Consider the following 26,407-nt stretch of genomic DNA (forward strand, 5'->3'; position numbering starts at 1 on the left):
TTGGAATCTTGCTGATTTCTTAGATTAATTTACTTCCATGACACATATTCAGAGCCCTTTCCTAGCTATTTAGTTACCCAAATTCATAAATATGGATCTGCTCTCTGGAGCCCAGTTCTGGGCCTTCAATATAAGTGATAGTGACAAAAATTAAAATGTAGCTGTGGTCAGCATTATTCTGGTCTCTTCCCTCTATTCAGTGTAAGAAAGCTTGTTGACTAATATGTCTTATTTCCATGTCTTACACTGTGTGTTTCTTTCTCTGGCCCTGTCTTTGGAAACATGACTTTCCTTCTTCACTCATGGCTTCTATATTCATAAGGTAACACAGCTGTGCTGCCGTCGGGCAATACTGCTGTAGCCAGACCGCAGTCCCAGGTTCCTGTAACGCTTTCTGGGGCGGGCAGACAAGCTATCGGCAGGATTCACAACGTTGCTATTGAACTGTAAGGGTGAAATCCCAGATGCTGTTGCTTGTACCCAGTAGTATCTTCCCTCTGGTACACTGCTGTGAAATGGGATTACGTGAGGAAAAAGGTTCTATTGAGGGTGAGGCACTCTGGCTATGAATACTTTAGGAATGCAGTTTTCCCAAGCAAGCCTGTGTATTTTAAAAAATAAGAAAAAAAAAAAAATCAGCAGAAGTGGAAGTTATATCTGAGTGTGGCTAATACAATGGGAAATTTGCCTTTTTTCCTGGCACACAACAGTGTCCTGTCTTCCTCATCATGAAGAAGAACAGCCTTGCACTAAGGCAGGTTATGTGAGGGGGAGTTATCTATTTCAAGGAAAATACTCCTTCAAAGAATTGTATTTTTGAAGTGCCTTTGGGTTATCTATGTGGGCTGTGCTTATTCAAATCTAGTGAGAATTCATTTAAACATTGTGAATGTAATTTTAAATACACAATATCTGTTCCTGGCTATAAAGCTGTCGTGTGGAAAAATGCTCATTATTTGATAAATTATAGCTGAATTTTTGTGAAATGTATATAAGACCTTCGGACTGTAGAAATCCAATGGAAAAGCTGTGGTCAAACAAGCCATTTCTATGCTTCAGTGTGCTTATCTACCTATTTATCAGAGTGGGAAGTATTGCAGAAAGTTTTTCACTGAAATTTGGACACTGTCCCAGATTATTTTGGCTCTTCTCCCTGAACTTTCATCATCTGGGTTTCTAATTCTGCAAGGGATCACTGGGTTTACAACTTTGCCATTCCTGCTGGAGCACCGGGGTCAGTTTGACTGGTTGCTTTGTAACTCCCAGTTTCATTCTGACTTTTCTTTGAAATTCTTTGTCTGTGTGAGTGCAGCATTGCTGCTCTGAGCTTTTGATACCTCCCTGAGCAATTTGTTAGCAATGAAGAAAGGTGTTAGAATTTAATGAGTGTCCTGAGTTAACGTATGTAATCCTGTGTGTTTAGTCTGTGCTTTCGCTTTTTCATTCTTTTTGTATCTTGCACCTTTTCATTCATTTTTACATTGTTAGTAGAAACATTTTGTTTAGTCTGACATGAAATACATCTAGTTTATGAAATTCATTCAAGTTTGCATAGTGTAAGTAACATATGAAAAAGTAGAGTAGATCAGAGAACTTAAAATTCAACACAATCTCAAAAAAAGCAATGCAAATAAGTGTATTTTGAGCCATTGATGGAAGAACTACCCATGCCTAAAGCAGAGTCTTGCTATGTATCAAAGCTTATTTTGTTTGCCCACAAGCACAGATTTAGTTAATAATTCCCATGGATGGTATAATTTAAGTGAAAATAGGATGGCTCACTTTTCCCTGACAGTGAATGAGACTGATTACTGCTATGTAACTATGAATGACAGCATACATAAAAGTTAAATCTATTTTCTGTATCTACAGCTCCATCCTGCCATCGCAGTTTAGGCAAAACTTCTTTAGAAGTCTTTGAAATTTCTTCCCCACAAGTTGAAATCTGTAAGAGTCTCCTTGGGACTACTCAGGATTTTGTCAGAATAATTTCTACGAAACAATAATTATTTTCCCAGTTTAACTAATTTGAAGCAGCAGGTACCTGGAATTTGACAAGTTTGCATGTACAACTTAAACCAGATAGCTTAATATAGCTTCAACTGAATGTCTGGTCCCCAAATTGTTTTCTCTAGTGGTAATTTGCTAGTCATTTACCACAGTGTGTGTTTTAAACTATAATGCAGTGTTTCTTCCTTCCAGGATTTCTCTGGACAAAACTATGTTTGCATGGACATAACTTCCTCTTATAAGAAAGATGGGAATTTTTCCCATCCCACAGTATTTTCAAGAAGTTATTTGATAACAGCTAATTTTATAATGACACTAATGCTAACCTGTGGGGAAGGGAGGAGAGCGGAGAACTTTATTAAATGGGTTATTCCTGCCACACTGAAACATGTTGTAGACGTTACATGTATTCAGACTGGAACAGCTTCACCTGTCAGGTCAATGTGTACCAGGTTTCTCCGGGGTTCTTTAGTACAGAGAATGTGATGCCTGCTAGTATTTTCTGGTGCGCTTCATTCCTTAGCCCTTTTAAAATATGATTTGTTTCTGTTAATGCTTCTTTTGATTTGTGGGATCTAGAAAGGTTTACACCAATATTTCTAATGAGTGGAGCATCTAAACCACATGTCATAAAAAAAGAAGCAAGCTGAAAGACTTGATCAGTGGGAATATAAAGCTAAATATAAGATTTTTTTGTAAACTACTTTTGTGTGTCTAATAAAAAAAGCTTCACAGTTCAATTATATTTTTATCATGTCACTATTCTTTTGTTTGAAGTGTCTATGAAGTCCATATTGCTGTAATAATGTTTTATTGTTCTGTGCAGCCAGACTATCAGTGGTATGTTCCTGACCAGTTTCCGCCAGATGTGCAGCACAAGGCAAATGGTAAGACAACAGCTGTACAGAGCATATTTTAAATGTACTTTTTTTTTAAATGGGGGCCTTTGAGGGATGTAGAGTAAACTTTCCTATTTATCTGTTGAGTGCTTACGTGACAGCTTTGCCTCAGAGAGCTGAGGTTGGTGTATGTGCAACACAGGTGAGGTTTCCAATGTAATACCATCTACATTACAGTTTTTGGCTTCATTGCAATTCATAAAATGTCTCTATTACACATTATACGATCACACATTTGCCTCATTAAACACCTAGCAATAGTCCTAAAGAAAAGATATCCTTAGAGTTGTCCTTAGAGCTTCTGTTGCTCTAGCTAAGACTAAGTTTAATGATGTGCTGAACCTGGGGGCCAAGATGGGGCAGATTTTAGAAGTCCTTGGTAACAAAATACAGGCTTTAGGGTGTTGTTTCACCTTAAAGTCAAAATACCCTTTGCTATTCTTGATCTGCTTTGATAGTTCAAGTTGCTCGGTCTGAAAATAAAACCATATAAATGGACAAAGTTAATTAGTTGCCCAACTGTTGGTGTGAACCACCTTTTGGAAACTAGGAGGAACAGCCGGTTGTACCTGGATTTGAAATCATGCGAGGTTCCTGGGTGTTTCAAAGCACTTGTTTCAGACCACTCAAAAGATGGATGCCAGAGAGTACAAGGAAGAAGGGACATTTTTCTGGGTGGGAATCCTCCACTCCATATCTTCTTCTTCAGAAACTCCCCTAAACAACTCCTTTTCTCTCAAAAGTGGTTGAGAATTATGGCACCTAAAGTTTTGCATTTTGCTCTGTTCTCATGTCCCGTGGCCCTTTTGTAGAGATACTATCTCAGATGAATGATAACATTATCCTGTGCTGCAAGGGGACCAGCAAAGTTTGCTGGTGTGCACTGCAGGAGCATGTGCTTCATGCGTCTGCCGTTTCACAGTGTGAGTGGGTGCCATATGGGGTGGCAGGGACTCATCACCAAAAGCTGTTTTGTAACATTTAGAAGATGATGTCTACAGAGGAACCATTCCATTATTTATTGTCGTCCACATTTGTGCAGAAGAGAGGGTGGGGTGGGAACGTAGCTCGCTGAAATGGAGGCTGAGCTTCTCATAATTACATGGTGTCTGTTTGGAGGGTTCTGATGTGGTTGTAGGGAAAGTGGTGCTGTGACTGCAAGAGAGGACAGGAGATTAATTTTGTAGTTCCTCCCACTTAAATTCAAAGTGATTTACTGCACCAGAGAATACAGGGAGGATGTTTATAACAGTGAATGAAATGAGTCCGGCCACCAACTGCAGCTGTGGTCCAGGGCAGTGCACTTAGGGGATCTGAAGAAAGAGAGTTCTTTTATCCTGCTTGATTATATGAGTTGACTTCTGGCTCCCTGTAAAAAACTTTTTTAAAATCCATGCTCTGTCTTGCTATTACTGTTCCTTGTCCAGAACATCCAAATACCTTCTTCCCAGTGGGACAGTAAGTGGGACACTTGGAGACTTTTCCTTTCCCCTTTTTCTTCAATACCCATAAAGAGGAATTCTCAATGAGTCCCCATCATAGTGCTGTGTAGGATGTCTGCTTTAACACCTTTTAGCTCTTATTCTTTTAATCTTTGCTGGTAAAACAAAGATTATTTTATTAGCCGTTAATCACAGAGAAGTCCAACTTCTACTATCAATTAAAAGGCACTAGCCTGGGTTTGTGTATTATATGAAGTCATCTATATTAAATCTGCATTTCAGTGTTTTGAGAAGGTTGTTTCAAAGAAAGAAACTCGAAGAATACGTGATGAAATTATTCTCGATATTCCAATTTCTTTGTTCTATTTTGTACAAGTGCTAATTACAATGGTGGGTTTAAATGAGCTAGTATGTGCAGCAGCATTCCCGAGTCTCATTTCTCCTCTTTAATTTCCTCATTAGGTGATAAACTGACCAATAAATCTTATCTCTTCTCAGATAGGGCTTTATTATAGAAAAACAAAAGAGCAGTGCAGCAACTTTTAGGCATGAGGCAGTTTCCTTTAGGAATGCTATTTCAGTAGATTGATGTTTCTAGGGAAGACCCTTAAGTTTTTCTTAACAAATTTTCCTTTGACACAGGGTATTTTTTCTTAAGGAATAATTACAAAGTACAGGTCAAGGGTTGTAAATTCAGACCTGAACACAAGTGAAATGAATCGGAAAACTGGTATTTTTTATGATACCAAAAAAGCCTGTTTTAAAGGTATCTGAAATCTATGAGAGTCTCTGTATCAGCTCTGACTAGTTTGCTATAATGTCATTGGGACTGCAGAGGTATATTGTCACCAAGGAGGAATCAGTAATTTTTTCTGCAGTTTTTTATAGATGTACCTAGTTTGTGTTTTCTTCCATCTCTTCCCTCCTTTGTGAGGGAGGAAGTTATCTGCACCCAGGTGCTTTGGCAGTTGACTTAGGTTCTCCAGGTCCTTCTGTAACCAGTTGTAATCTCATATTTTCTCCTTCTCGTGTAACCATATCTGTACTTTTTTTCTGACTGACACCACTATTCTTAGCTGCTCCTGTGTTCAAAGAAGGCTGTCTTAGAGGACTGCTGCCTCTGTGAAGCAAAGTTTGTCTTTCTGTTTTCTGTAAGCAACACATCTTTGCCATTATCCACAGAAAGAGATGATAACTGAAATATTTTTAAAATGTAAAAAAAAATCTGCTACAGAAATTTTATCAATCCTATTTGATCCTATTTTCCAAAGTTTCTACTCCAGTCTCTTATTTTCACCACAGATCTATATTTTGGCAGTTGGAAGAGGATCACTTATGCACAAGTCTGAGGTGCAATGTTGCCTCCAGCACTCAACTTTCACGATAATGTGGTGGTTTGTGTCTGGCACTTTTTGATTTGAGCTCTTTCTAATTATCCTGGAAAGAGCTTCTTCAGAATATTGGAAGGCTGAGAGGAATAGGGGGGCAGAAAGAGAAGGAAAAATAAAACAACTGAAAAAACAAAACAAAAAACCCAAACCAACCAACCAACCAAACAAACAAAAAAAACAGACCAAAACAAAAAAACCCAACCAAACAAACAAAAAAACCCCACAACCTCAGAAAACTTTTATTTTTTCCATTAAGCCTTTCTTTCCAAAATGAGAATGTACAAGAGATTTTCCACAGTAGCAAGACAATGGTAATTATTTAAATGAAATCCTTGCAATTTAGCTTTATGAAGACAGTGAAGCTAAAGGGAGTTGCTAAGATTACAACTATGAAGTATGGCTTTATGCAAAAACCTTATATGTCTGTTCAGAGTTTGGAGTAGTGAACACCACTTGTTACTTTATCAGGGCTACATCAGCTCCCTCTTTCCCAAGAACTTTCTCAGTTAAGTGAGGTTCAGCGATGTCTTTGACTACAACACCTCAGACCTACCTTATGCTTCTTGCTGAAGTAATCTGTATTTTGTAGCTAGAGTATCTAGGGACCACTTAAGGATTTAATTCTACTGAAAAGAGCATAAGGAGTTGGTTTTAGTGATCTACCTCTCTGTTTTACAGCTATGTACCTATGTACCACTTAAAAATCTGGATGAAGAGAAGGGTCTTGTGCCCCTTGTGGTACTTAAGGCTCTGTAGAGAGAGAGACAGTTATTCCCAGAGTTGCCACAGGCTGGCTGCTGTGGCTTGACACCTGTCCTTGGCCTTGAAATCACGTCAGCATGCCCTTGAACACAGAGTTCAGAGCGTGACACAACAGCATGCTCGAGTATCTTATCCCTGCCTTGGTTCATGTAGGGCATGGAAATGTGATGGTAGGAATGAGTGCAGGTGACCAAACACAGCTAGCAAGCCTGGTATGTGTGTTTGATTACATTTATTTAACATCTTTACTTCTCCATATGCCTAAATAAGTAAATAAAAACTACTGGCTCTATGTAGACATCTGGCATCCAGGAAGGGATTCTGTGGAAAAGACTTGGCCTTTCTTTATATTTTTGATTCGCTAATCAAGATTTAAATGACTTTATAATTTTTTTTTTTTTTATTTGTCCACAGTTGCCCATAGTTATTGTTGAGTTGCCTTCTTTAACCAGAAGTTGATGATCCCATTGACTGCATAAAGCCACTCAACTTGTTTTTAAAATGTGTCTCTGCCTTTAGGGAGTTTACTTAAAAGTTAGCAAGAAACACTCAGGCCCTTCTGGCTTTAGGACCCTAGAAATGTTTTTAGCAGGCTTCATAGGTTAAAAGCCACAGTCTCTCCATTGGTAATCATGGAGACAACTTTGACCTGCCAGGGATTGCATGGGACAGTGAAGAATTAGTAACCACATAAAATATAATTTTCCAAAAAGGATGGGGAAAAATTCTGTCTTTGATGATGGGTTTAGTGAGTTGATGTATTCTACACCCTTGCGCATTCGCAGTGCAACAAGTACTAAAGTCATGCCCCTGGTTTGGGGTGACTTTCCTGCCAGGCTGCACTGCAGGAGGCAGTTGCCTGCCATCTGTAGGTCTGCATGGCCATAGGAAGGTGAGTGTTTAACCCTGTTCCTCTTCTGCTCTTTCATGCTGCAATCTCATCAAGAGTTCAGTTTTCCACACCGCCACCAGGATCCAAACTGAATCCAGAAATATTCAACAGGCAGTTTGCAAATAGGAGGGTGTGGGCTGTGTCCAGGTTTATTGGTCTGATTTTACTAGCATTTTCTTCCCATTTGTATCCAGAAAGTTTCATGTTGCACCTCCTGTTAAACTGTTTAAAAACTCAGATAACTCATGCCAGAGTTCATCTTGTCTGTGAACGTAAGTATTTCTTCTCCATATCTTCCCAAACATGAAATACTCCAGCTGAGAGCAGGCAGGGTAAAGAGACGGACAGGAACATTTTGTGTTCAGCCATGCTCCGTAGGTGGGCTGCAATGGAGATCAGGCTGCCAGGGAAAGACCCTCAGGTAGTCCTCACAGGGCGACCGCCTGTCTTCAGAGCAGGATTAGGGGAAACCGTCAGGCTTCCAGAAAAGCAAAGATGTTTCCTTGAAGGTCACAATAAAGAGAGGGGCAGTGGGGAAATGTAAGTGATGGGAGACAGGTAGAGATTAAGGAAGGAGATGGTGAGATGAGATGTTGTCTCACTGCACTGGCAATGTATTTTCTCTGAGAGAAAAATTCTTCCTGCCTGCCTCTGGGCTGGTCCCTCCCCAGGTACTTTGTGGTGCAGAAAGCCGGGTCCTAAACTACACTTAAATTCTTCCAGTTTAGCCTTTTATGACCAGCAGCGCTCCTTTGGAGGGACATTAGCTCCTAAGTCTCTCTGGGCTCTGTCACTCAGCGTTCCTGGATCTGGTTTCTGATCTTTTTGTTCTTGGTTGTGGAGTTCTTTTTGTTTTGTTGTTTGTTGTTTTTTTTTTTTTTTTTTTTTTTTTTTTTTTTTTTTTTTCCCTTTTTAAGGAGCAAGGCAGAAAGATTTCCAGCAAGTGTACTTAATGTCACTTTATTTGGCAGGCAGTGTTGACTTCCTTCCTTATCCAACTGTGCAAAATTGAAGAGACAGTTGAAAAAAAGATTGATTTTTGGAGATTTTCCCTGAACCCAGTTTTTTAATGAAAAATTCTCTGGAAAAGAGGTTTATTGCTCAAAGCCTGCTCAGAGCAAGAACCCTTTTGCATGCCATGACTGCTGGCATGTATTGCCTTTTTCACTTCCAAAATTAATCTTACTGTATTTGTTTTCTTGGCAGAAAGATTCTCGGTACATGTATTTAAGAACCCCAGTTACCCCTTCAGAACATCAGAAATAACTACCAGATTTCTTTGACCTAAACTGTACGTTTTTATTTTGAATCTAACTATGCCAGGCACAAGGAGAAGCCAAAATGTAGCCCTTCACCCTATCTCTGAGTTCAAGGGGTAGCTCTGGAGGGGGAGGTGAGAGCAGCTGGTCACCACCTTGTCTTGGCACGCCTAGGGAAAGCAGAAATCAACCTGCAAAGCCCTAAGGATGCCCAGATGAGAACACGAAGAAGCATGATGTGTCCGCTTACGTTCATTATAATATCATCTCTTGTTCCCTTGCACACTCTGCTGCTTTCCAGATTTTTGCCCTCAAGGTACCTACTTTGCTGCTAATGTTGTTATAATTATAGCTAATTGGGAGAAGAGGAAGGGGAAGTGTGGGGTTTTCCACTGAAAATAATGACATCTGTAGGGAGGGGGGAAAAACTGAAAAATGGATTTGTGGAGATCTTCAATGAAAAACAGACAGAAAAAAAAGTCAATTAACTGACATCTTAATTTTCCTGGAAAAAATCCCAGACCCTAAACATTTTTGGTATTAGCCTGTCCTCAGTGTACACATTACATCAGAAATTATCAGAGCATCCAACTAGTCAAGACAGATTTAATTAGCAGCTTGCTATCCCCACTGGGAATGAAAATGTGATTATTTTCAGGATTTTTACTGATACAACTTGATTTCTGCTGCTGCAGTGCAACAAAAAGGCCATTAGCATACCTTTAATTTCTAAATCCAGAACAGGGGAAGTTTTCTTTCGTAGAAAGGTATTTCTTTTAAAAGTCAACTTGAGGTAAAGATCACAGAACATGTTGGTTTTCAGAGTATCAGGCAGAAAAGTCTCATGTGAAGAGGAACAGGATATGTAATTTAAACAGCTGGATGATTTGATAATTTTGTTTCTATGAAACAATGTATCAAGATTTATCATTCTGTGCCTGTTAGATTTTAAATGACTTCACACACACTGGTATTTTTTTTTCCTTTGAGAATGAAGCATAGGGAAGAATCAAGGCATTTAATGGGATGTCAGTGGTGGTCTTCTGGTAATAGGTGACGTGGTGGCTGTTTTCATTAAATTACTCTCTTTCCTGGTCACTGGATGATGCATCCGTCTGTTAACTGGAAATATCCTTAGTTCCTCATTGATCATCTAAGGAAGTGATGTAAAAATTAATTCCATGCCATTTGTTTGTTAAAGTAGCAGCCAAGTGCTACCTACCCTTGTTACATGGAGCCCACTTTCCTTTGCCTGTTGTATGTGTTTTAAGTGTAGGCATACTCTGTGATGGGCTCTGAAGCCTGCTTGTACTGCAAAATACCCAGAAGGTTTTCTGAGTGGTTAATGCTGTCCTAGGTGAGAGGCACTCTGTGTTTTGGGGAGCCACATGTTATATCATGTTTGCTTTTCTCCTCTGGTAGACCGTGCCTGCAGTGCTGTGGTACCTGTTGGTTTGCACCAGCTGGGCAAGAATTTTGGGAGCCAAAAGCATCTTGGCATAAGCGGGGTGACCTCAGTGTGTCCCAGTGGGACTCAGCACTGGGAAGGAACAAAAATAATTAAAGGGCATCCCCAGTGTATAGCTGCCTGAGGTGTTTGAATATCTAGGTCCTTTTTTTTTTTTTTTTTTTTTCCAAAATATTGTTATATGAATGCCAACATTTGATGTAAAGCTTTGAAGGACTTTTCTTGTTAGAAAAGTTTTGTTCCACCATTTTTGCTGTTATAGGGGGCTATTTGCATGAAATTAAATGAACACACAAGTATCTGTACCTTGCACAAAGAACCAGTCTGCTAATTGTTGCTCTTCCTGGCTTTTGTGAACAAATAACATGAATTTTAGCTCTGATACTACCTGCAAGGAAAAGGTGTCACCAAAAATCAATGATTCACGGTATTGCCACTTGCTACAAACGTGGACCTTTTGGATCAAGTTTTCTTTCCTATACATTTGGATATCATCAGTGCTGTGGGTTTGGAAACGAGTGATGGGGTTACTGTGTAGCAGCTGCAGAGAAATTCTCCTAGGAAATTTCAAAACCCTGCTGGAAATATTTCACTCATAATGTTTCTCTTGTAAGCAAAATACTGTGTGCACTTGTGTGTGTGCTACTAGTGATGTGTTACAGCATTTCCAGAATCTTTTGAAACTTCAGGAAGGAAGTATGTGTTACACCGGCAATAGTATATTTCCGTTCTTCAATTTTGTTTTGTTTTCCTAGCTTGAGTGAGTTACTCTCAAACACATCTTTGAACCACAGACACCTACTTAGCTGTAGGTACTACTACCTAATTCTTCCCTCTGTCATACTTATCTACTCTCTTGGGTGCACCTAACACTAATGTATACCTATGAGCACTGCTGGATGTCAGCTATTATTTTTAGAGGTCTAAAAAGATTTTATATGGGGGCTTTATGTTATTAGACCCTACTGTTTGCTCTGTATCAAAAATCAGGACTAGATTAAAGTTGAGAGAGAGACTTCTAGTGCACTGTATGTTATCCATCCCTACCCTCTTTTGCTTCTTCACACTCACGCTGTATTGGATTGATTACAGACTCATAATGACGTACAGTATTGGCTCCTGGGGTGTGTGTGTGTATGTGTTACGAAATAGAGGGAAATTAATCATAAGCAAGTTGATTTCTTGATGTCAAAATAATTTGTATTGATCTACTTTTGCAGATTCATCCTCGGAGAAGGGAGCCCATCGCTGACAGCCTATGACCTGAAGAAGTGTAGACCAAAGGCTGCGAGCTAGTCTTGCAACTTCGTTATTCTGGGGTTTTTTGGGTTTTTTTTTGTTTTTTTTTCTCCCCCTAGCTCCTTATCTCTTCAGTGCGTGTTATTTATGCCTGGTGAAATCCCTGCAAGGACAATAGAAAAGCAGATCATACAGGCTAGTGATCCTCAGGATCCAGTTAAACTCTGCTGGGAAGCGTTATTGCCCTTTGTTCTGAAGATGCTGTTTGTGCTGCCTGTGAGAATCTGTTAAAAAGCCTATGAGAAAAGATGCAGCTATTGCTGGGGATTCAGAGACAAGTCACATCTGGTTTGGATTCAAGAACTTATAAGCCCAAGAGTCTTGTGATATTTTTTTCTTGGAGAATGATAGTCTTTTTTATTTGATTCCAGGGAATGATTTGTTGATATACCATCTTGAATTCTGCACTCCTTTTCTTGGTTGTTTGATAAAAAGGAAATATGCTTCACTGGTTTAACACATTTGTGTAATTGTAAGCAGGGTACTGCCAATGCCACGCCAGGTAGAAGATGCCTACTCCCCTTTTTGAGTCAAGGCCAGCTCTCCTTTTGTTTTGGTCCCAGAATGATATAAAAAATGTAATCACAGTTTTTTTTCTGTGTGTACTTATTTGTATCAGAAGAATTTTAGAAGAAATACTTAATGGGTTTATCTTCTCAGTGAAAATGGCTTTACATTTCCAAATTATTATTGTAATGAATCTGAACATCGTTGTGTAACCTCTAAGCCGAGAATAAAACCTGGCTTTTAAAACGAAATTGTATTTAGACCATGAAATTTTGCCAGAGAAATTGTGGTGAATGAGTGTTCAGCAAACATTACTTTATAATCTACTTGCAAGATTTTCTCTTCCTTTCAGGCTTTTAAGAGGGCAGCTGTTGAGAGGCAGGTACCCGAACCTGCTGGGATCCCACCTGAAAGAAGGAACTGAGATTTTTATACCATAAGGCCACATGAGATGTCCTGTGTGCTTTTCTTATAGCTCAATGAGTTTAAGTTCCCACACAAACAGCATTTTGGCCTGTGCAAAGACAGTCATCAGTTACGAGATAGCCTGCCTGTGTCATTTCTGCTTTTAGAACAGGTATTTCTATTCCCATCAATATACAAAGATCGTGCATTAAAATAATAACCTTACAGGATGAAACATGTTCAGCATTTGATTGTGGACACAATGGGGAACGGTCCATGGGAAAGGATTTTTCTGCTTTTGCCTACATTGATCAAAGAAGGGACACTCCTAATTTACAATACAGACTCGGCAAGAACATGAGCAAAGCACCGAGCGAAATGGCCTCTGGAGAGAAATTGCCTTTTCACAAAACACTGAAAATTAGAGTTTAACTGCAACATAAACTACAGAATAAAGTCCTAAGTCTGTTCGAGAGATAAAAATTTCTATCTCTGCGTGAATTTGGAGCTGGCTTATAGACACTGTAGCAGCAGATAGTTTAACCAGAAAACAACTGCACTACTCCTGATTAGTGATTTGGCGAATAAGGGTGAGATCACGGAAAATGCTAATGCGGTGCCTTTGGAAAATCCAATTATAATGTAACCTAATTCAATGCGAGCTCTCAGCAGGTGACCAGTGCTGTGGGCAGAGCACCCCACACTCAAAGATGTCGTGAATCCTTAAAACAGACAAGCTTCTGTGTGGTTGGTAGGGGAGGCAACAAACCCCCATTTCATCCGTTGCCACTGTTTTTCCCAACTAAACCACGATGGTTTGCGCCTTCCATTTGTGCCGCTGAACTCATCATCTGACAGCTTGTGCAAGCATTAGCTGGCCCAAATGGATGATTCAACATGAGCCATTCACAGAAAGAAAATAGTTTGCAGGGCTATCTTTTCTTTCTTTTTTTTTTTTTTTTTTTTTTTTCCCTTTGTTTAGTCACAGACTTTTAATGTTTGCCTGGCTCGGGCACAAGACTGTAAACCCTGACTCACACAGATCCTTATCATGCTGAGTGTGGGGTATTCCTTGTATTATATGATAGAGAATTTGTATATTTTAAAATGCATATAAAATGCCTGTACAGTTAACTTTCCTCTTGATGTTCTTATAATGATGTATGTTTCCCAAATGCAGGTCCTGTCATCTATTTGAATTAGCATTGTCAGACTCAAACACCCCCAAAGGATACGCTTTCTGCAGCGACCCAGACAAGTTTGAGGGGGTGAGTTATTTTAGTTAAGATCAACCACAGTACTCAGGCATTTTTTCTTCCTCAAGCTTTGCTGAAACTGAGTATCTGCACTCCCAGTTCTTCCTCTGGCCTTTTAAAGAATATTTTGGCATTTTCCAGTCTTTCTTACAGAATTTATTTTCCAAACACCTCCCAAATTTTCCATCTGATTCTTTCTATTTAGCTTTCTGTGTTATTTCTGTGTATCAGTGGTGAGTGGACCAATTTCACAGTAAGAGCTAATGCATTTGTGAAAGGCCTCTTCTTTTTTCCTTCCTTTTCTTGTAGGTACTGCTCAGGGTTTGGGAATATTGGAATTACTAGGCACATTGCAAGAGGACCAATTCACATACAGAGTGTAACTTTCCTTTCATGCCAGACCAGGCATTTATTTGCATACCCAGACCTGTAACAGCAGTAATGAGTCATGGTTTGTGCCCCCAGATTTCTGCTATCATGGTGACTTGGGGAAACAAGCCAAGCATAAAGTGAGTTTTCTGCCAAAACTTTTCAGCAGTTTAAGGGGATGTTTTCACTTGTCTAGCAGAAAGATTAATGTGTCCTGCATTGATGCTGGCCAGTCTGCCCACCAGGCGCAATGTATCAGGAGCGCTTAACTCATATCCCTGTGTGTGTGTTACAAGGAATCAGCTGCCATATTAAAAGTGCTTACAAGGGGATGAATTTTTAGGTATGTGATAAGGAACTGACCTGTAATTAAGCTGATTACTTCACGGTGTTAAAATGCTGAGGGGGGTCCAGGCATCTGTTGTGATCAGCCCTTAGAAAGCCTCGTTACTTCTGGTGGGAGCACGCGTGTTGACACAAGTCTGTACAGATTTTGAATGGTGAGTTATGACATCTAATAGGCACACAAAGTTTTATTAAATAACAAATTCTAGAGAATATTTTATGCATGTTTTGGCATGGGTTTCTGTAGACTTTCTTCTAAATGGAACTTTTGCTATTCAGTTGCAGTGTTATATACTAAACTTGTGGAGAAATTTTAATTTCTATGAATGAGAGCAAGTCTTCATATGTCACATGAAATTATCTGCCTACAATATTACTTTACATTATTTTCAACACAATATGCTGGATTCACTAAATGATGTTTTGATTAACATAGCAGTAATTATCCAACATTAAAATAGGCGCACGTTTGAAGTCATGGAGTCATTAACACAAATGAGGTACCTAAAAGTCTTGGGGACTTTGGGAAACTTTTGTCCCGTCCTTTTTTCTTTTTCCTTTCTTTTTTTTTTTTTTTTTCGGTAGAGCTAGCAAATGTGACACCAGCATTTTGCTGACTTGGAATTTTTTTGGTTTGATTCACCACTATTTTACTTCCCAGGTATAGGTATTTTAAGCTTTATACCTTGTCAAAAAAGTATGTTTTTTTAAGATTGTCTTTTATTCTGAAGGCCTGAAGTGCTATGGGTGACCACCATGCCAGTGCTTATTCCATTCTATTTCTATAGATACTTCTTTCTACCCTACATAAAGTGTGGCATGATATGAAGATTTAATTGGTGATGAGCAAGTTGTCTGTCTTTATAAATCACTGAATAGCATCCCTCTTTAGTCTCAGGATGTCATTTGTTTTAGGAAGGAAAAATTTTTACTTTGAAATTTCTGATATAAGCTGGGAGCGGTTTGAATTGCCTCAGAAACTCTGGATACAAGAGGAAGTGGATTCGTGATAATGCTGTAGGCAAAGCACGTGGGGAGCCCCAAATGCACACCTACACTACCCTGTAATAGGAAAGCTAGACATCACAGCTGAGGTTGATTTGATAGATTACAAGCAAAATCGTGGATCACATTGCTTTCCTCCTTGAATCCATTCACTAGTTCTTTATCTTTTACTGCATCAGTATTAGATTTCTCGTCCAAATAATAAACCTTCATCTCTCATTCATCTCCCACATAACATTTCACTCTCTCAGGCTCTCCCACTTTTTTATCCTTACTCTTGCATTCCAGAGCATGTCTTTTGCATGCTATATAAGATGATGTTGCTATTGCAGAGTCTTCAGCTTCTGCCTGTGAGAAACATTTCTGTCTTCCTTCAAATCTCTCTCGTAACCCCACTTCCCAACTTCTCTGCATGATTGATTTCTAAACCTTCTTTACTTGCAGTGGCCTTTCAGATTCTAGCATACCAAACTAGTTTGTCTTTTAATAATATCTAGGAGAAGGTCAGGGCTTTGTTTTCTAGATCCACTGGCAAAGAATGCCATTCTACAGTCCTGTAAGAGGGATTTATGTGTTATCCTCTGCAATGTAAAGCGTTATGTTGTTAAATATAGTCTCAGGAATTATAGTAGGAACAAATCATCAACAAAAATATTTCCTTCTGAGATGAAACAAATTATATAAATAGCAAAACTAGAAATGCATAGTGAATGCTGTGGATGAAAAACACCCTGTATGCTTTGGCTCCGGTTCCCCACACCCAAAGACTCGTACTTCATTAGCTCCACGTTACACTCCCAATCTTCTACCAGTCATTGCTCTGTCAGCATTTCACTTTCCATGACAACATGTTTTGGGAAAGTAGGATTATTAGATGCCCATACTTTCTGGTCTTCATCCCCCTTTCCCTTTCTGTAGTCTAGAATACCATGAGAAAAAGCTGGTGGTATATGACCACTTTTGGTCAAGCAAGCTGAGTTACTGCAGCTCCTCCTATTCTTCCTTCCTATAATAGACTGGGAACGCAGCCTTACCCTAATGAACTGGAAATTCTGCATTGCCCATACCGCCCTGTGCTGAGCTTAGAGAGTATTTCTAATCAGGTTGAAGTTCTCCCTCTTGCTTAAAAAAAAAAAAAAAAAAAAGAAATCCTCAAGTTTTAAAAATGGTTTCTGTATTTTAACTTTGTTGTGAGAATGACAGAAGAATTTCTCTGATTTTTGCAGATGCAAGTTTAAAGGTCTGCAAGACACCACAGGGTGGAAAGTATTTTTTTGATTAATAAAACACTTTCCCACCAGGAGCCAGGATGCTGGCCAATGCTGTGTTTTCACTTACGGCAGCAACAGCCTTGCTTCCACCTGTCCTGTAAATGGGGAACACCCAGGTGCTTCCTGTTCAAGGGCTGCTTATGAGAGAGCAAATGGCCCACGCTGGCCACCGACCGTGAAGTGGGCTGGTGGTGGTGAGAGTGGGGCTGCAGGCAACGTGGGCGGGCAGGTAGGGTACGTGATGGGGCACGGTTCCTGATACGATCTGTTGATCGCTGTAGAAGTTAAGATCTTGCAAGGCTGAGACGGTAGGTTGCAACTTTGTTGGTCTAATGGGAGTTATCAGACCAAGGAGGGTCTGGGGCTCTTCCCATAGCCAAGGGAAAGGATTTGGAGAAGGGAAATCTCATGGAGCAAAAGCAGGATATGTGCTGCTAGTATTTGTATTGCATGACCTGATTAAGAGAGAAGTTACAGCTTTGATGAGGAGTAAGCTCCTTTGTTAGCATTTTCATCAGCAGGTTGGTTTCTTTCATTTAATTATTTGGTTTAGTTGAGAAGAGACAGAGAGGCATTTTAATTTTCTCAGAGGAAGTTTTCATTTTGTGCCTTCCTGTGTTCAGGCATCTTCTATCTCAGCTCTTAGCCATGTAAATCCCAAGTTAATCCATTTAAGGCGATGGCATTACCCTGTAGAGCTGGCACACACATAAGTCCTTTGCAAATTATTCACAAAACCAGCTACCTCTTTGACTAAATATAGCAGAGACTTAAAACTGTTACTTAAGTCTAGGCATCAAGCACCAGCCAGATTATTTTCCTATGCTAAAGGCTGGGAAAGAGCTGCATTTTTCTGAAGATTGAACTAAGAGCTGGTCCTTTTGTAATTCCTGTTCTTTTTGTTTCTTTCTCCGCAATACTGAATTTGCAGGCTGTCCTTTGCAGTCATGACCCTGCATGAAATCTGTAGAAATAAAGTGTCAGGAGAAACAATCCTAGTTGTGCTGAATGGAAGGACTAGCAATGATACCAGAAAGACACAGTCATCAACACCAAAGTGCAGGATATTTCAAATAAAATTCTTTCTGTGTTAATGACCTGTTCAGACCCCAAAACAGCTTTGGAGGTGCAGTCAATCTCCCTATATTTTCAGCTTTCTTTTAGGAAGGAACGTTATGGCCATACAGAGGAAAAGCAGATCACTTCTGAACTGGTATGACAATATTCTCTTACATTGGCAGTAGCAAGGAAGGGATTACTTTATTCCCTGTTATAATTCCCCAGTGGTCAAGAGTTAGTGAGAGTGGGGGATACCACACAGGGGACTTTGAGCCTCTAGTGATGTACTTGCTCTAGAAGGGAAGGGAACTTGCTAAAATCAGGGTTGAGGCATGAATATTGCATTACAGTTAACTAAAAGCAGGCTTGAGTCTGGCTCAGTAATGCCAGCAAAAATGGTTGCTCACAGGGGTTGTTCCTAATCCTTAATAGTGACAATTAAAATTCAAAGCGTGTGTGTGATGTTGTCTCTTCAGAAGTCATGAATAGTGAGATAGTGACTTCCCTGAGGATTTGGGTGTGGTTGGGTCAGAGGGCTCTAGCTGCATTTCTATTTCTGTCTGATAAATTAGTAACTTGGGAAGTTGAAACACAGCTAAGAAAAAGCTGCAAAACCAGAAAACCTCACCACCAAATCAAACCCACTGTGTTACAGGGTGACCTCTGTGAACCACAGTTCTGCATTACAAGATACCTGTTGGGCAACTGAAAAGAAAAAAAATCCTCAGGAAAAAAAAAAAAGGCAATTAATCTGAATGTGCTGTTAATTTAATAGTATACCCGTGGGGAGCCTTAGACAGTGCTACTATTCACAAGCTTACCATAACTTCCTACTGTTCCACAGATGCTTGTGACAGGCTCCACTTTCCATGCTTGTTCCTCTGAAGTCCTTTGCTTTGGAGTCACAGCAAACCATCTATTTGTATTTTATGAGTCAAACAAGGTTTATGGAAAGTAATATTCCCATTAGACGTGAATTTACAAAGGTGGTGCTGTACCGCCAGGGAATTTTTCCAAATAATTGACTTCTTATTAATAGAAGTTTTCACTTTGATGAATACAGACATTCAAGCTATAGCATGTTGTGAGGCTCTCTGTACCTGAAAGCACAGATAAGAGATGTGGGAAAGGCAAACAAAAAAACCTCTCCATAGTACCAGGGAGGGGGAGGATATTAATAAAGAAAGGAGCATCCCTCACAAGTTTCTTGTTTGCTCTGATTCATTCAGCCTATTCAACCTGATTTTGTTTAGCTTCTGTATGTAAACTTTACTATTGTTTGAGCAGTATTTAATTTTGGTTGTAGAACAGCTTAATCTTACGAAGACTGTAAGCCTTTCTTCATCTGAGAAGAAAATGATAAAGATGTTGCACCTTGATTTATGTAGGGTATAACGCTGACACGATGTTTCATGACTACTAAACAGATGCCATTCATCTTGGTCAATCATTCTCAAAAATACTACGTTTTAGTTGCAGGCATCTAAATCTCCATTAAATTCTTCAGGCTATTTAGCAAGCAGATATAAATCATACATGCTTCTTTTCTAAGTTAAGTAAATGTGGCCTGTCTACCTGTGTCCAAATCAGTAATTTATGTCCTTTTACTAGAATAAATGACACATCATGATTCCGAGTCCCATATCCCTACATACTATCAATAGTTTCTTTTCAGTACTCCTACTCTTTTCCCAGGGGCCTAACTCTTGATCTAGTTCGTTGTGAGACTGGTTAGTTCTACCCTACTGATAAGGGATAGATAGAAGAATTTATTAAAGATAATTCATTACAAAGTATAGTTACAATAATACAGTTAAGATTTTACAACCACTCGCGCTTGACTAACAAATATATGTACAATATCTACTGATGTAAATACAGCCTGATTTGACAAATGATGCGCAACCTTATCTTGTCGGGAACTAGAGAGTCCCAATTCCACCAACAATTTGTAACTGCATAACCTTCTACAGATTAGTCCCTGAAATTCTTCAAACTTTCTGCCTCTGACGTCCCCAGGCACCCGGTGGGGCTCTACAGAGCCAGGCTGATTCTGGCTCTGCTAAACCACACGGGTTTTCCTTGCTCTATAGAAAAATGTATGTAATATCTCAGGTGCTTCCAGGAGGTCTAACGACTGCACCTGCGGGTGGTGATGTTCATGAACATATGAACACATCCCAGTTGGTGCTCATGTGCATACTTGTGTATTTATATTATACACACAGAAAATAAGTGTTCAGTTACGAAGGTTTGAGTGTAAGAGCTAAATATATAAATATACATGCTCTTTCCTCTATGAAAGAAATCTAGCAGGATTACTAAAACTTTTTACCTGGCCACATAACAAGAGTCAATATGTTGTGTCCCCATGGGAGAGCACTGTACTAAGAGAAACCAAAGATTTCTTTTCAACCTGGAGTTCAAGCTACACCAGGCTCTAACTTTTAAGTCTTCCCAGGCTGAGAAGCTTTTACTGTGTTAACGATGCATAGTATTCATGGTTGGCAGAATCTGCTACCGGCCACCATGCTTCCTTTCTCAGTGCCGGCTTTCTGTTTATACACTGGTGAGAGAAAAGTGCATTTCCATTGGTTTTTATTTACTCTTTTATTATGAGTACTTTGAGTTTACTAAAACAGTTTAATTGGGCTCCAAAATGGTCTGTCCCGCTCACAAAAGCATATTGTTGTTCCCCTTCTGTTTTTCCTCTTGGAATGAGGGGCCTCCAGAGCTAAACCACCGTCTCCTCTCTGCCCGCAGGCTGCAGAAGGGCTCGCGGTGCATCTCTGTGAGCATTGCTGGAGCGGCGCTGGGCGGCACGCACCTCTCCTCTCCTCAGCCTCCTTCGCCCAGCAATGTCTGGTGTTTCAACAGGAGGGAGAAGGTCAGTGACTCTCCAGTGGAGCTGTGCTTCCAGCCAAGAGGAAGACTGGACTTGTCTGAAATGAAATAATTTTTTACAAACCTGAAAAAACACTCCTTGCAATGTGTACACCTTTCCTTTTGTAGTGAGAAAGTACAGTATAACAATTGGCTTCCTCAAAGGCTCCCCGGGTTATTCTCTCTCCTCACCAACCTGGTTTCCATTGTGCAAGGCACAAACTCTTCATTTCAGGGGTTGGATTGATTTTACGAGTTCCCAAACACAGGCACAACCCTGCCTTACCCTTGCATGGAGGTGAAGAGACCCAGGCGGAACAGGTCCACGCTCTTTGCCTGGTTCCCTACTGAGCAGTGTTTATGAAGCTGTACTGGCTGCGTGCATGCACGTACCTGAGAGTGCATGCGTCTGCCAGGCCTTCCCAGTGAGCTTGTAACATCTATGAAATGTCATATTTCCCAGCTTCAGTCAAGTTTGTTAGAAAACCAACAGGTCTCAAGGGTGTTAGCTTCCTAGAGGTGAGCAAGTAGAAAACAGAGGAACCTCTTAGCTCAAGGAAATCTCAGCATGAAATCTGTGCTTATTAGACATCAGAGAATCCACACCAGGCCTCAACGAGGCAAGACCTGTCCCTGGGGGACCCAGATTCAGCGACCCGGGGCCATGCTGTCTGTTTGATCTCCATCCCTGGTCCCGCAGGTTGCAGAGCTGGTGAGATTTTTTGGAGGGAGAGAGGCAGGCCATAACGAATCAATGTGGGATGCTTATATCATGCACTGTGGACGCTTAGAAATTTATGGTGTTAGTGTCATGTTTTTCTTGATATTACAGTCTGCATGATCAACTTCTGCCTGAGTGGTTATACTACAGACTATACAGAAGTTTTCCTGATATATGTATTGTTTCTGTTAAAGGCATTTTGTTTCATACTCTTCATTTTGTATAGGCACAGCTGTCTTTCAGAAGGCCGATAAAGCCATAAAAGGCAAATAGGTGGGTAAGAGTGATCAATTTTTATTTCCATTATGGTCATATAACACAAGGCAGGGTTACATGAAGTTACACTCATGAAACATGATAGGTTGGCTTTCCAGTGTTTCCAGTTTGATTAGTGTTTCAGTCAGAGAAAGCTCCATCTTTAGTCAGTGTTCTGAAGATATATCACAAGGGGAATGCACACCAAAATAGTGTATCATCATGTATAAAATTAAGCCTGGTGCATTCCTCTATTTAGGGAACTGAGGCTTTTATATTTTTGGTAGTCATTCATTGATGAAATTCTATGTCAGCAGAACAGTAAAATAAGAACATAAAATGTCAGTAATGTATGTGCACAATCACGTATACATACAGGACATGTTCAGAAGATGGAGTCCAACCTGTTTGTTTTTATCAGTGGGAACTTTGAATAAGGATATCAAAATAAAGTCACTGCTGTACAGACTCATCTCTGCTTTGGAGATCATAAAATTCTTCAAGCAACTTCATATGTGACTTTACGCTGGGAAGGAGGGAATTCCTCTAGAGGGAATGAGCATGTAAAATGTAGAATGCTTGTAATCCAGATCCAGGCCAATTCAGAGGAAATTTGTAATGTTATCAATAAAGCAGGAGAACATTATAAATTAGTGCATGATAAATGGGTTGATGGCCTGGCACCTCATCTAGACAATAAATTGAAATCCTCTTATTGATGCCAGGCTGAAGTTAGAGCAGCTGAAGTACTTTGATGCTGGTCTTCCCTTGATTTGACAATGACATTTCTGTGAACACGGTCATCATCATCTTGATGGTTTCACGGAGAAACCATGCTGTCTTCTCTGGAGAAGTGGGATGTATTAAGCAGCACCTGAGGATGCTGCCTTGTCTGTATAGTGCCAGGCCTTTACTGAAGTGGCATCGTGTTGCTGTGGCTAAGCTGTAGCTGGTGCTAATGCTGCCTCCCCCTACTTCTCCATCATCTAATTTCTTTCTTAACAGGAGTAAAATACCATTTGAAAACAAATGTGCTGCATCTTATTCCACTTTCAAAGATATGCTGGTGATGGAGAAAACGAGAGGCTTCTAAACTGCACATTTCCTATTTGGCTTTTGCTTGGTTTTAAAATGCTGCTTCCTTTCCCTTTCTCCTTGCTGAGCCAACACTCACAAATCTTAGAAGGCAACCCTGCACCCTTGAAACACCTGTTCTCGCAGCAGCACTGGGGGTATTGCCAGGTAGGGATGTCTGTATTTTTTGGGACTTGTCCTTGGGGCAGCTGGTAGCATCAACTGCTGGTTGTACACAAAGGCATTACATGACTTTGCCCTCCCTGCCTGTGTTAGCTGGTTAGCACTGCACAAATACTCTGATTACAGTGTGATGGAGCACTTTCCTCTCCCAAGGGGTATGTGTTTGCCACAGAGACCTTTATTTTAACCAGTTTGGATTCTAATTATCCCCAGAAACATTAACAAAAGAGGAAGTAAAAAGGAAGAGCTACCCATGGACCCCAGGAGAAAGTAGATTCCAGTAAGAAACTTGGGGCTTGTGAAATTTTTGCCTGCATGTTTCTTGTATTCAGTGTAAGAGTTTTTTAAGGACTGATCTTAGTAACATTCCTCAGAGCCTTTTGACACAGCAAGTCACGGTGTTTACAGGCAATAAATGCCGGTTCTGTGTGGAGGAGTGGGAGAAGAAGCTGGGGTTGGAAAATATTTCACTGACTTATACAAAAAACCTTAAAGCTGGTGCTGAGAAAAATAATTATCTTTAAGCAAACAATTCCATTTGGAATGGTAATACCCTAAAAGTATTTCCAGCCATTTAGTTCAGGGGTGCTCTTTCCACTCTGACTCTGATTTAGTTGACTCCCTGTGTTCTTCCAGCTGGTGGTGTAAAAATGAGAGGAAAGATTAAATAAATGTATCCCGTCAAATCCTCCTTGGCCCTTACAGCTTTGGTAGTAAGCTCATCTGCACAGATTTCTTAATGTCTCGAGGCAAGCTCTCCCATGGGCTTTCCTGAGGACCACACACAGACATTCAGTTCTCTTCTTGCATTTTACTGTTAATTGCCCATCTTATAACAAGCAGTCCTTGAGCATATCAAGAGTCGCAAATAACTTCTTTTGACTAGCTCTGATGTGCTTAGCTACAAGGAAATTGTAAATAGAAAGCGTCTCTGTTGTGCCTTTTGCTCCTCACAATGTATGAATACTATGAAAAAACAAACTAGTCAGGCTTGTTGACTGCACACGCACATCTGAGGCTATGTGCAAGCTGTTCACATAGCCACGTGAATCCTGCTAGCCTGCCCGATTTGTGGAGGCTCCTACCAGAGACAACACAGCGAGGGCTTCTGAAGGCAAACAAGTTACGCATGTCCCCACATGCTGTATTCTTTAGTCAGAGACAAATTTCTGCTGTTATAGGAGATGTTGGGTTTTAAGCTTTGCATAGTAGTGTTTTATATCATATTGTTCTTGTATGTTTTTAAATTTTGCTTTCCTGGCCAATGCAATTTGTTATAGTTAACTTTTAATCTTCTGCATTGGTCTTTACTATCTATTCGCTTGAGACAGGAAGCAAGTCTAGATCTTTGAAATAGATGTCCTACTTAGACTCAGCAAAATATCTTTAACAAGCTTAAAAACTATGGTAACATCCTAAAGTGTAAAGTTGGGACCTTTGTTGTTCCTGAGCTATGCTGTCTCCCATCGATGCAGCCAGGTGCAGTAGCTGGAGAAAGTGCTGAGGGATCAGGGTTCCTGTCACTGGTTTGCCGTGGGACCAGAAACAAGTCACACCTGGCTCAGTTTGTTGTCTAAAGACCGTCATCTAGTGCCATCTGAGCTGCCACTGGGTATCCAAAGCATCAGCAGGTACGACACTGGGCAGTGGGAGGCTTACATCCTTCAGTATGGGCAGCTATGGCCAAATAGGACCCTCTGAGATGTCTTGGTGGGTGTTACGTGCCTCTCTTCAGGAAACTGATGTAGCCTTTAGTCTCCCTGTGTCTTGTTTTCTCCATTAGTAAAGACCGTGATACTGGTTGCACAGGGATGTTGTAAGGCTTGACATTGGAAAATGCCAACTGCGTTTAAGACTACTCCATAGATTAGTTTCAGAGCACAGAAAGTCAGAGATTCTTGCTGACACAGATGTGATTACAGCTTTTCTCTGCGAGAGCCGAACAGGCTGGCAGGATGATCTTTTGGTTAGCTGTCCTTTGAACGAATAGTCAGGGTTGACCAAAGCAAGACCAACTCCATGGCAAAGGGCTGATGTAGGACATCTGGTCCTGTCGGTTCTTGTTGGAGGGGCTTGTAACTCTGGGTTTGACCCTGAGGACTAAAATCAATCCCCTGAAGTCAGTCATGGCTGAAATTCCCACGTGTCGTTGGGGCACCTGAATTTGGCCCCGGGAGAGCTGGCTGGATGCTTCGACGTTTTGGGGAAGCCCACCAGATGGAGCTCTTGTTTGAGGGATGAAGCTCCGGCAGGCTGCTGCAGAAGCTGAGGAAATAGGACATAGACCTCGTTTTTATTGGATTGTTTCACGTTACAGAGTTGCACTGAGAAAGCCTGGCTTCCCAGGCTCTTGCCTTTAACAGGAAACATTTGATGTTAAAGATGCGGAAAAAGGAAATGTATTTTTGCAGATAGAAGTGCTTGAAGCTTTCATTGATGTTTTTACTTTCTTGCTGCCGACTTGCTTTGCAGAACTGTTTTACTACTTATTCCCTCAAAACTTTCTGTCCTTTAGTATGCTTCCCGTATTTAATTATAATAATTGCACCCCTTAGCTACTAAACCTATATAAAATCCAAGCACTGGAAAACTTGCTTAATGGTTTAGAGGAAAAAAAGGGTACGATTGGGGTTTGAGAAGGAAAAGTCTTCAACCTTAAACTTAGTTACCTAAAAACCAGCTAATAAAATGTTGGAGTGTGGCAAAGAAAGCAGAATTAAACATGTCCTGGTCTGTGAAGTTTTCTGAGAGACGGAGTCTGTGAATTCAGAGGTCCAGCTCCACAACATTGCCACCAGGACTGTGCTGGTTTGACATGCACATCACCTCTCAGATTTGCACCTCAAAAGCTTTTAAAACCACATTTTTAGAAGCACGTTTGTTATTCATGTAATCAAACAACTACATTAATACATCAGAGAGCAATGTAGACATTCTGGCTATTATAGACATTATGCTTATCTTCAACATGGGTGGTACGAGCACTGATGAGATTTGGTCCCTGCTCCATGCAGCACAAAGTGGTAATAAGCCATGTTCTTCAGGGAAAGCAAAATGAATAGATATCACTAATTTCACCTTCTAATGAGACAGTCAAGTCATTGCAACCCACCTCCTCTGTTCTCTGTAATGCAACATAGCCATCCTGACGGCACTGGGGATGTCCCGGGGGTAATGTAAAGCTGAATTTGACTCACTTGCTCTCAGATTTATTTTAAGCTCCACCAACCAACCAAATAATGTGTTCATTTTTTGGACTCTAGTTTCAGACAACACGAAGCACGCCTACTGCCTCGTACACTGGAATTTCTGGGTTTGTGAGATGAAAAACAGTCAGATGATCTTTTATTCTAAATCTTGTAAGATGAGCTTCCCTTCAATAATGCATTTAGAAGAACCATTTTATAACTCTCCATCCTGCTCTGTTGTTGCCTGGAGCTCTCCTCCACTCTGTATAAGTGAATGCTAGCACACAAAACATTGCTGCTAATTGCTGGGTGCTATTGGATAGACTTGGATAAGAAAAAAGGAGCATATGTGAGTTAACGTAGCTGGATGTATACTTTAAGTGCTGTGTGGCGGCTAGTTGTAGTTTTACAGTAGCCAGACATTGCCTCATGCTTAATTTAACCTCTTTTTATATTGTTACAGC

At 40.3% G+C, this 26,407-nt stretch overlaps 2 protein-coding genes across 2 annotated transcripts in view; both read left to right on the plus strand.

Moving 5' to 3' along the window:
- The window catches only part of TNIP3 (TNFAIP3 interacting protein 3), a 52,064-nt gene extending 39,884 nt beyond the window's left edge, over window positions 1-12,180 (plus strand). Inside the window, exons 12-13 of the mRNA XM_042796876.1 lie at window positions 2,837-2,897; window positions 11,344-12,180. Of these exons, the coding sequence (XP_042652810.1) occupies window positions 2,837-2,897; window positions 11,344-11,375 (93 nt within the window). The 3' untranslated portion in view covers window positions 11,376-12,180. The remainder of the gene's footprint in view (window positions 1-2,836; window positions 2,898-11,343) is intronic.
- Window positions 12,181-14,423: 2,243 nt separating this feature from the next.
- The window catches only part of NDNF (neuron derived neurotrophic factor), a 42,445-nt gene continuing 30,461 nt past the window's right edge, over window positions 14,424-26,407 (plus strand). The window contains exon 1 of the mRNA XM_032997813.2: window positions 14,424-14,459. The gene's annotated coding sequence lies outside the window, so the exon portion shown is untranslated. The remainder of the gene's footprint in view (window positions 14,460-26,407) is intronic.

Source organism: Tyto alba, unplaced genomic scaffold (assembly GCF_018691265.1).
Source record: "Tyto alba isolate M040663 unplaced genomic scaffold, T.alba_DEE_v4.0 Super-Scaffold_23, whole genome shotgun sequence".
In the NCBI taxonomy this organism is placed as follows: Eukaryota; Metazoa; Chordata; class Aves; order Strigiformes; family Tytonidae; genus Tyto; species Tyto alba.